We start from the raw sequence: 12,172 nt of genomic DNA on the forward strand, positions 1-12,172 counted from the left end.
GGCATGCGGGCGACGGAAATCGGGAGCCATGGCTGTAAGAAAACCCGACGGATTCGGAAAAACCACTGCATTTTTTTTTTTAAAAGTGTCGCTTGACACGCGCTTACCTGCACCCAGGGTAGGTCGGTGAACTTCAGCGAACTCCGACGGAATTCAGCGCAGCAGCGACACCTGGTGGACATCAGGCACACTACCTTAGTGAATCGCCTGAAGACCCAAATCCTCCACAGAGAACGCGCTACTGGATCGCGTCAGGACCGGGTAAATAAATCTGGCCCAATGGGGCAGACTCTAAGGGTGGTGGCACACGTGGCGTTTTGAACCCGTTTTTGCGCCATTTTAAAGCAGTTTTGACAGGTTTTACCAATTATCTTAAACTGGTCAAAAACGGATGCGTTTTTCAAAGGGGGCCCGAATGCTGCAAACCGGAACTGAACTGACATGCTGAGTTCAGTTCCAGTTTGCAGCATTCGGGCCGGGACTCGCATCACACTCGCAAGTGTGGAACGGGCCTCAGACTGGATTAAAACCATGTGTTCCCCCTTGCACAGGGGTTTTATACTCCCCCTGGTGAGGTGATAGCACCTCTCCAATCACACTCCACTTTACATTACAGCCACATAATTGGATAACAACTTACACCTATTAAACTATTGTCTTTCCAGGAAGAGGCTACAGCTGCAGATTACCTGAGATCTCCCTGCATTATCCCTTGGGTTAGTTGATGAAGCTCACCTGACAGGTAAAGGGCCTTATTTGCAACTACCCCCCAGCCTATACGTTGGCAGGGGTGTTGCAACTACATTTTATTAGGATCAGTGAAAAAAAGACGCCAGACTGTTGCCAGAATACGGACAGTAACTTCCATATTTGATGTCCGGTTTATGGCTAGTAGTGTCTAGAGCTTGTGAACACAGCCTAATGAAGCCTGGCCTTGCCCTGTGAACTGCACACACTTGAACTTTTCTGCGTGGATGAAATTAATAAACATTGACCTCACTTAAATGTTATATTCTGATACCTGTGGTGATATCCTAAAAACATGTGGTGTGAACATGACCTTAGAGAAGGAAGGTCTGCTTTCACCATATCCTCCACCAGCGGCAGCCCCATCGGTGTTTAGCCTCCAGAAGCGGCTCCTCCCTATTTCACAACATCCTCTGTAACAGCAGTATAGCTATGTGTAATGGGGGAATGTAAGGACAAGGCTGAGATGCACTATTTGCACTCTAGTGGACAAATATTTAGCAGTACCTGAGGGCTCAGACAACAAGATAATCCTCTCACTACTCCCAGGCAGGCACAGGCGCCAACAGCAGCAGGGCCTGTGCAAGAACTCTATGTGCCATCCTTCATTTACAACAAATTTGATGGAACAAATGGTATTTCTACCTCTAAGCTTGCCTGACTGATGCCACCTCTGATGTCATAGTAGTTTACCTGACTGAAACCATCTCTGATGTCATAGTAGCCTAGCTAACTCAAGCCACCTATGATGTCATAGTAGTTTACCTGACTGATGCCACCTCTGATGTCATAGTAGTTTACCTGACTGATGCCACCTCTGATGTCATAGTAGTTTACCTGACTGATGCCACCTCTGATGTCATAGTAGTTCACCTGACTAATTCCACCTCTGATGTCATAGTAGTTTACCTGACTGATGCCACCTCTGATGTCATAGTAGTTTACCTGACTGATGCCACCTCTGATGTCATAGTAGTTCACCTGACTAATTCCACCTCTGATGTCATAGTAGTTTACCTGACTGATGCCACCTCTGATGTCATAGTAGTTTACCTGACTGATGCCACCTCTGATGTCATAGTAGTTTACCTGACTGATGCCACCTCTGATGTCATAGTAGTTTACCTGACTGATGCCACCTCTGATGTCATAGTAGTTTACCTGACTGATGCCACCTCTGATGTCATAGTAGTTTACCTGACTGAACCCATCTCTGATGTCATAGTAGCTTAGATAACTGAAGCCACCTATGATATCATAGTAGCTTACCTGACTGAAGCCACCTCTGATGTCATAGTAGTTTACCAGACTGATGCCACCTCTGATGTCATAGTAGCTTACCTAACTGAAGCCACCTATGATATCATGGCAGCTTACTAGACTGAAGCCACCTATAATATCATAGTAGCTTACCAGACTGAAGCCACCTATAATATCATAGTAGCTTACCAGACTGAAGCCGTCTGTGATATCATGGTAGCTTACCTGACTTAAGCCACCTATAATATCATAGTAGCTTACCTGAATAAACCCACCGTGATGTCATAGTAGCTTACCTGACTAAAGCCGCTTGCAGATTAGCCGATGCATCAAAATGTTGGTGCTTTTTTGGGGCACCCACTTTACATGAAGCCACACCTGTTTCCTGATAAGCCACACCCTTAGAAAATATAGTATAAATCATGTTCTGACTTGAAAAGGGGTGTCACGCATGAAATACCCACCCCAGGCCCAGTGACAGGACTTTAACACACCTATTTTACTATGTTGGGAAGTATGCTGACACTCAAATCCATTTGTGACATCAGTTGCACTGTAGCAGGGTTTGGCACTGATTTTTCAGGAATCTGAACCGGTTAGTATAAAGCTAGTGCTCTTTGGTGACTTTAAAATCATTTCTAGGGGCAGGTTTTTGACAAACCTCAGTAGGGGTAATTTATCATACCATGTACAGACAGGAAATAGCAAATTTTTTCTTCCTTTTGCCACCTCCATGTCACTTTTCCAAAAAGTGTGTGTGGAGGTCGCATTTGGCAACGGGGTTCAGGGTTGGCCACGCAACCTGGACATATTGAGGGATTGTTGGCCAAACAGCCAATTTGGCAAATTGATGCCACTTACAACTAGTCATAGCTATGATTGGCCAGGCAATATCTCCAGTATCTCCCCTGGCCAATCATAGCCATGGCTAGTTGCAAGTTGGGAGTCAATTTGCTGTATTGGCTGTTTAGCTGCCAATTATGTCCGGGTCGAGCAGCTGAAAACAAACCCGGACACCAGGTCCTCTCATCTCTAGTCTTAATAAATTCCCCCCAGTGTGTCTGCCAAGTTTAGCACTGCCAACCTAGAACAGCTAAATGTAACTTACGAATAAGTTCTAGTTTCTGGTGTTGGAAGAAACTTGCCCATGTGCAACTGTCCTAAGGCTGTCACATTGATTATGGTAATAATTTGATTTTATCATAAGTTGAAGTTGACTGACTACGGCCCATAGCCCCATGGCCGTAAAATATTATGCCATGACAGATATTGCTGATCTGATTGTGCCATCGATTTCTGATAAACTACATGATCACTTTCCCATTGGGAAAATATTGCCCTTAATCCAATATGGTGGCTTTCATCATAAAACATAGCCTAAAAATAGGCACCTGCACCCATTACTTGTTGTGTATTCAGATAAGTCATTTTCATTTCTGGAATAAAACTATGTTGTGGAACTTTTGACTAAATCGACACCTCCTTATTGTTGATCTGGCCTCTAGAAAAGCTAGAAAAATTTTTCTGCTCCCAAAAATAGAAAAACACAGAAAATGAGAACAAAGGAGAAACCATGAAGTGTATAGTGAGGAGTCTTTGTCTTCCTGGTTTTTCAGCTTCTCTAGCCACGTCGGGTGTCTTTTCTTTCATCATGAATGACAGCGCTGATTAAGGGACAGAGGTCAGGTGACATAGCGTGTAACACCTGCGGAAAGCCATCATTTTTATTTGTGTTTGTACACCCGGATGGAAGATTATCTCCGCCTTTGAAGTCAGTGCAAATCTTTGTCTTGATCTAATGGTTTTCATTGTCCTCCCCCTCCTCCTGCTCCGAGCCCTTACCTGGTGCAGGGAGGTGCTGCTTAGTAATCCTACACCTGTTCAAGTCCACGCCTATCGCCATGCTAAACTTCCCAAACAAGTGGCAGACAAGCATGAGAATGCAGGCAGCGCACCAGAGGAAATGCCTGGATTTATCATAAGTCATCATAATTAATGCTGACCAATTAATGAAGCGGCCGCCATGGCCCTGGATGACAGCAGTCTCTATGCCAGGACAAAGAGTAGGCTGTGGGTAAATGTAAGTGACAATGCGCTCTCAAGACGCTGCAGCCTTCCCCCAGAGCTGCTCACAGGGATTGATTTCAAAGGACGGATTCCAAAAAACATGAAAATTTTGGATCCTATAAGACGGACTAAGAAAAGACCTTCTATTATCCCAGGTAAGAGCAGCAGATGATTGAGTCCTTTGTGACTGATGATGAATTGTAACAATGAAACTACTCTGAGAACACTGCCTCCTTATCCAGACCAGATTTTCAGGTCCTAGATATATAAAACAGAGAAGACCTCTTATTAATGCAAGTTTGTAAAAATGTTATCATGTCCCAGAGTCAACAACTGCAAAGAGTTTGTATGTTCTCTCCGTGTTTGTATGGGTTTCCTCCGGTTTCCTCCCACACTCCAAAACATACTGGTAGGGTGATTAGATTGTGAGCCCCATTGGGGACAGGGACTGATTTGGCAGTTCTGAGCAGCGCTGCATAATCTGTCTGCACTATAAATAAAAGGAAATATTATTATTATTATTATTATTATTATGTAAGCAGCAATTGGTATAGATTAGTTTAAATGCTTTGACAAGTGTTCAAATTTGTGAGTCATGTGACACCCTGGGCTTCCTCTGACGCCCCGTACCCTGATGGTCTCCAGCGGATGGATGGGTCCGTCTGTAGAATCATCCCCAATGTCACATGACACCAAAAGCTGGGGGAGCTTTAGTCACACAACTATGGTCACTGCCCAGATGATTTAATATTTCGGACCTATATTCTAAACATTTGCTCTATAATGTTTAGTATGATCTAAGAAATGTGCATGTGTAACGCTTGAACTGAGTTCACACTGCAGAAATTGCATCAGATGTTGAGGCAGTTGTCTCCTTCAAAATCCGATCTAAACCCCCCTCCCCCTTTTTATATGCCACAGTTTGTGGAGTTTGTGGCTGATGATTCCCAGTGGGTTTTGATACTGAAACACACCACAAGCATAATCTCCACTCCAAGCGTATGGTGGCTCCCTGTGACTTGTAGTCTTGGTGTACACACATTTTCTAGGAGCCAAGCAAGTGACCTGCAGCATTGTTGTGAAGTGACAATAGGCTCTTGCTGGAATGGTTGAAATAACGTTGCCCTGTTAAAAACACGTGTCAGCAGATGGTTCTTCTTGTGTAGTGTGTAAAACAGGAGTCGTTTCTTTCATATTATCAAAAAATGAATAAACAAAAATAGTTATTTTGCTCCTGAAAAATATCTTCAGACGTGTACTGGGAGTCCCATGTCCGTTAATGACCATATTTATTAATGCCTTGCTACAAATATAGAGAAATGTGTGTTTGTGGAGGGAATAGCAGTCTGATGCCTTTAGTTGTACATATTTTACATGGATTTATATACAGTCTGTATTTTTTTTGGTGGAGGGATCTTTATAACAGTGCTTATCATTCATTGTACAATGCAGATGCCTATACAGGCAGTCCCCGGGTTACATACAAGATAGGGTCCATACGTTTGTTCTTAAGTCGAATTTGTATGTAAGTCGAAACTGTATATTTTATCATTGTAGATCCAGACAAAAAAAATTTTTTGCCCCAGTGACAATTGGAGTTTCACATTTTTTTGCTGTAATTGGACCAAGGATTATCAATAAAGCTTCATTACAGACACCTTACAGATGATCATTGCAGTCTGGGACTATAGTAACACCCAGAGAGCTTCAACAGAGGTCACAGGGGGCAGAGGGGTCTGTCTTTAACTATGGGTCGTCTGTAAGTCGGGTGTCCTTAAGTAGGGGATTGCCTGTTTACTGTTTGTGTCTAATACAGGTAGTCCCCGGGTTACATTCAAGATAGTCTGTAGGTTTGTTCTTAAGTTGAATTTGTATATAAGTCGGAACTGTCAGAACTTTTTTGGTCCCTGTGACAATTGGTTTTTAAAAATGTTGGGTTGTCATAAGAATCAATATTAACACTAAAGCTTCATTACAGACATCACTTATAACTGTTATAGCTGATCATTGTAGTCTAGGGCTAAAGTACAATAAATGACCAATTTCCAGAGGTCCGTTTGTAACTAGGGGTCGTATGTAAGTTGAGTGTTCTTAAGTAGGGGACAGCCTGTACTGTATTTATTATACTGTACTGCAACAACCATGTTGATTGCTCATGACTTTCAAAATTGCGTAGCCAATTGATGGATCTTTGGGTGCATGAAGTCACTGCACTGGTTAGATCCTAACCCAAACCAATAAGGGGGAGCCAGTTATCCCATCAGACTATCTACATGTGATGCATATTACACATGAAGAGTAGTTTTATCCAAATCCCATACACGTTTTGCGTCAACAATCTGCAGCATATCAGGGTTTTTTTTGCTGCGGTTTTCTATGTAGAATTGAACTTTTGTGATATAAAGGTTGGGCTCTGTCCCCCAACTTCAGAAAAACAAGCCGTAAATTGAAACATAAACCAAACTATTTTGGGCTGGTTTGTATTGTTTGCGGAATGGTTGCAGAATTAGCGCTGAGTAAATTGTGCTGATCTGAGCTGTGTTACATGTGTTGTGATAATTTTTGTGGCTTTGAGATGTAATTAAGATTAAGATGACTAATTGGAATTACACAAAGGCTTGGTACAGAGCTGGAAATGTGCAATCCTGACATCATTAATATTGTAATGAACCGAACGACATATCAATAAAACAAGCAATAAATTTGATAACTTGCATCAGCTTGAAACAATTGTACTAATCAGATTCACCATTCGGTCCCGGTCGAACTAACCTTTTAGGCCTGGTCGGATTCACCAATTGGGCCCAGCCAGATTCAGCAGATGGTAGATACTGGGAAAAGATGCAAAGTTTTCCAGGATGGGATAAGGAAAACCGCGCCTCTTTTAGCTACCATGTAAGGCAGCTCCCTTGACTGACATCAAGAATGACCTACAAGAGGCCTTATGACATGTTGCAGGATTAAAACCAAACAAGTATATATATTCCAGAAGGAACAGACAGAGCTGTTTCGACCCGATTTGGTCTCCACAGTACAGCGTAGAGAACTGGTTTGGTTGGCTCAGAGGCTTGAGACAAGGGTCAGGAAGTAAGAGTTCTCCTTACAGAGACTACCAAATAAGGCCACCACGTAGGCGTGTGGAGTCTTACTTCTCCACCCTAGTAACAAGCCTCTCACCCAGACTAACCAGTTTCCTACACTGTACTGAGGAGACCCAAACAGGTCGAAACAGCACTGTCTACAGTTGGGAGTCTGTTCCTTCTGGAATAGATATACTGCATCATGTCATTAGGCTTCTTGTAGGTCATGCTTGATGTCAAGGGAGCTGCCTTACAAGGTAGCTAAAAGAGGTGTGGTTTTCCTAATCCCATCCTGGAAAATTTTGCATATTTTCCCAGAATCCCCATAGTGGAGCATCCATGGCTATAAGACTCCACACAACTACATGGTAGCCTTACTTGGCTCTATGAGAAGAACTAATACTTCCCGACAGATGGTATATAGGCAGTCATAACCTGTAAAGCATTGCCATATGTTTTAAGTTTCAATTTTTGTGTTAAAATATTGTATGTAAGATTACAATTTGATAATCTGTGTATATGGAATAGATGATTTGACTGTTTTTTTTTTCATAAATGTTTTTATCGAGTAATTACAAGAGAAGCAGATACATATCTATCATTAAGCGCATTTTACAGATTCAGAATTTTCAGCATTTGTAATACACCATACAACTAAACCACCCAATGTAGATGATTTTACAATTTGAGTATTTCGCAAATGCCCGTTGAGTTTTGACTAATAGGGACCCACAGCCATTGTATCAGTTGTTTAACATTTGAAAGAGTTTTTCCACAATGTATGCTGATCAAATCAGATTGGTAATCAGATTGGTAGAGAAAGGACGACACCAGAGATAGTGTTTCAATCAATTTCTGAGACAATTCTAGTCTTCATTGATATACTGCATCACCAACTTTCACTGGAAGAACTTGCTCTTGATACAATATGGCGGCTTTCATGGTGTCTTGTTCCATACATATCACTTGCTTCAGTATTCCCATATGTTATTTCCCTTTTGTCTCTGAATAAAAAGATGTTCTGAGAGTTTTACCTACGGAAGATTGCAAAGGGCCTATCAGGGGCCCAGAACACTCTCTCTGCCCATGATGTATACATTTGTGAAAGTTTCTTTCTTCAGACTTCATCAGTATCTTTCCTGTAAAGATGGAAGAGACCTGAACTAACAAACAGTCAATCACCCTTCAGCCTCATTCTCCGAGGTTGGTTTAAAAAAAATAAACCAATATTTATTGGCTCAGTTAATTCAGTGCTATGTACAGTATCTACAGCATAGAACCTCTCAGAAAGGTTATCCAATATCAGGGCTAAGTTATTGTAAAAGATTTTTAAAAATGTGGATACTTTCTTCCGAGAGCAGCATCACATCTGACTGGTATTGTGCGTCAGCTGTGCAAGACTGTTTTTTTGTTTTAAATGCGGCGGTTTTTCCGTTTCCGGGTTTTCGTTCAGCCACGCCCCCCGATTTCCGTCGCGTGCATGCCAGCGCCGATGCACCACAATCCGATCCCGTGCGGCAATTCAGGGGAAATCGGCGCAAATCGGAAATATTCGGGTAACGCGTCGGGAAAACGCGAATCGGGCCCTTAGTAAATGACCCCCAATGTTTGTTGCGTTTTAGTTTTTACCTCCCTTCTAGGCATGTCTGTGAGTGTATTTATAAGAGGGACACTAAACTAAAATAAGCTACAGTGCAGCAAATGTCTAAGTTTGTTCATATTCTGGTGGATGTGGTCTGGTAATGTGTGCCAGATATTTTTAGCCTGTAAATATACTAGAATGCAGATCCTTCCTGAGCGCACTATTTGTTCAGTGTGTGAAAATAAAGTTGAATATTGTACAAGTTATATTATACTCAGAAGTGGAAAAATGTTTCTTTAAAGAGCCGAGTCATGATTAAGTAAAAAATAGTATTCTTCATAAAATGACAAATCTGGGTCAAAAGTATGTGGCATTTTATGCCTCCTGGAATTATAAAATAAAAGTGGCAGCTACCAGTCATTGAATGAATATTCACTAAAATAGAAATGTCAAGTGAGGTGACATCTCCGCTTTCAAATCCTTTAAGAAAAATGTGTCGCTATCTGATTAGTGGGGGATTGATGGCTGGGAGCTTCACCGATCATCAGAATGGTGTGCAAACATCCCCTTGCTTCAGCCAGGTGGAGAGGGGAGGGGGTGAGTGCTCCTCACCCATCCTATCTCCATAGTAGCTGAGCGGCCGTACTGCAAATTTGGGTTAAGAATAAGTGATGAACAATGCAACCTGGTGCTCCATTCATTGTCTATTGGAATGCTTAGTCTGATCTCTGACACTCTAATCCTTCATCTAGGAGAGTGCACCACTCGACTATTTCCAACACTTCCATTTATATTAATTGAAGCTGTAGGATGCATGTTTGACCTGATGTTGGACAATAAAGTTGAATGGGTTACCTGTTCATGTGATCCCAACAGTTGGACCCTCAAATATCAGATTATTATCTCCAAATATTTGTGCCTTCCTGACAACCAGCAGAAGACTTACCCGTGTATTGGGAATCAAACATACCTTGAAAATGTTGTAGCGATACTGATGCAAAAACATATCTTGTTTAATCCCTGAACTCAGTGGTTTTGCTCAAAAAACAATTATAAAATTCAGGACTTTGGGAAAAGCTGGGTGCAGACTGGCTGTCGTACGTAAACACATGACTTCCACACACAGAGAAGTTGCCTCAACTGTCCAGACAGGACTAATCAACCTGAGCTGGATGACTCATACACAGCAGCTGGGGGATGGTACAGCGATTCATTACTTCTACCGGTCAGGGACAACACAGTGATGATGTATTCTCGGTTTATGCTGGGCAGGACAAGGCTGGAGCAGTGCATCATTAGGGTTAGAGGAGAACGCTGAGGCAGCCACAGGAGCGACAGAGCCTCATTATCAAAATTTTATAATTGTTTTTTCCGCAAAACCACTCAGTTAAGTGATTAAACAAGATATGTTTCTGCTTCAGTATAGCTACAGCATTCTCAAGGTATGTTTGCTTCATAATGCATTAAGGCAAATGGTAGATTTACTTTAAGTGATTGTATTGTGTCCAGCTATCAATAGATTTACTTTGGATGCAACTTGAAAAATTGTAACCGGGACACTGTCACATATGACTTGTCTTAGTTCCGTAGTCCCGGAGGTGATACATACCGTAGAGCAATACTGATAAATCTTCTGGTGTGTATATCATTAGGGATTTGTGCTGTTAGTTTGGATTTGTGGGTTTCTATTTCCACTTGCTTTGATATTCTAGTATGTTTTGGATATGATTTCCAGGTATTATGTAAGTGTGAATGTTAACAAATGAAATTACTTCCTCATAGATACTATTTTTGTTATGTTAAATAACTATTTTCTACAAAATGTGACATAATTAAAGGAAATCTACCAGCAAAATCAAGCATGGTTTATACCGGGGACACTTACTCGTAGATCCAGGCACTGTGACTGTGGTAATCTTCTTATATTTGTTATCCATGGTCTCCTTTCTCCTAAAATCAAGTTTTAACATTATGCTTATAAGCCTAAGGGGCTACCCTAGCCATCTATGATCTTGGTCTACAGACTGTTACACTGTCTCCCCCTCCCCCTGCTCACTCAGCACCAGTGATTTAAGAAGGAAGGAGGCCATGGATTACAAATATAAGAAATATAAGATTTGGTTTATCTTGATGGATTTTGATGTAAAATCTCTATGTTTTGTTCTTTTGTTATTGGAGTGAATAGATTGTGTCACATCTGAATTTTATTTCCTGGGTGCATATGGTTCCTCCTCTCCTGATTCCTGGGGGTGGTCAGACACTTATCCAATTTTTTCTCTGGACAGGGGGATAAGTGTCCCTCATAAAACAGCCTTTTTTATACGGCTATATACATAAATGTTTACCACACACCCTCAATTCCACAAAATACGATGAGGGACCCTGTTTATCCTTTGGTTCTCGAAACGAGATGTCATTTCCTACCACCAGGTTCAAGGATTGTAAACCCTCATTTAGGATCCGCTCTTCTTATGCTCTTGTTTTGTAAAAAAAAAAATGGCTTTTAAAATTATGCAAATGAGGGTGTTTCTCCAGAACGTGTTGTCTGTTAGTTATGCACACAGCCTCAATGTCCACCTCCTCCCTCCCCTCCCCAGACAGATATCCATTGAAGTCGCCAAGCTCTCAGCAACTCCCCGCCATGTGTGGCCGTCACAGCATTGTGCAGCCGGCTACTATTCAGTGCGGCTTCCCAGATTCTTCCCAGGTTCACTTGTCCAGACGGCAATGCCAACACAACTGTGCATAATTGGGAATGTCCTAGAGCCGAGTGATGTCACTGAGACTTTGGGAAAGGAGAGGTAGGAGGCGGACATTGAAACTGCAAAGAGGTGTGTATAATAGGTGACAGAGACTGCAGGAGCTCTTGTAACACCTCCCAGAGCCTTTCAGGCTCATTTGCATTTCAAGCCATTTTTTTGAACAGCATAAGAATCTAAAAGAAGAGCAGCTCCTGCCAGAGGGGGCACACACCGTGCTTGGTTTATTTCTTCATCCTGGTCGTAGTTTGCCTTTAAGATCACATGCACAGCTAGCTAAGCAAACATGTATAGGATGGTTAGGATGAATAACTATATAGAGGCTGGATTAGGATTATGAGCCAATAACCCTACATTGATGACCATATACCCTAATAATAGTATTACGCTTCCATTCATGCGCACGCTGTAGTTACAGGCAGATATATCTCTATTATAGGTAGGATCCAGATGGACAAATCATGAACTACAATTCAGGCAAGATGGTCCGCCACATAACTATATGCAGAAAATAGAAGAAAAACATTAATAATCAGACAATAAGAACAGGTTGGGGAAAAAAAGAATGTATCTGATTTAATAAGTAAAAGAAAACATGTATATAGTTGATACTTTCCCTTTTAAACTACTAAAAATGACTTTCATTTATTCTACACTTCTTTTCTAATTGCTTTTGT

At 41.7% G+C, this 12,172-nt stretch overlaps 1 protein-coding gene across 3 annotated transcripts in view; it reads left to right on the plus strand.

Moving 5' to 3' along the window:
• Window positions 1–12,172, plus strand: part of FRY (FRY microtubule binding protein) — a 244,568-nt gene that overhangs the window by 63,043 nt on the left and 169,353 nt on the right. For 2 of the 3 annotated variants that reach the window (XM_072134380.1, XM_072134381.1), the window contains exon 1: window positions 3,915–4,229. The exons of the other annotated variant lie outside the window; for it this stretch is intronic. In XM_072134380.1, the coding sequence (XP_071990481.1) occupies window positions 4,031–4,229 (199 nt within the window). In that variant the 5' untranslated portion in view covers window positions 3,915–4,030. Of the gene's footprint in view, window positions 1–3,914; window positions 4,230–12,172 lie in introns of those variants that run through there. 3 annotated transcript variants of the gene reach the window in all.

The sequence above is a fragment of the Engystomops pustulosus genome, chromosome 2, assembly GCF_040894005.1.
Source record: "Engystomops pustulosus chromosome 2, aEngPut4.maternal, whole genome shotgun sequence".
Classification (NCBI taxonomy): Eukaryota; Metazoa; Chordata; class Amphibia; order Anura; family Leptodactylidae; genus Engystomops; species Engystomops pustulosus.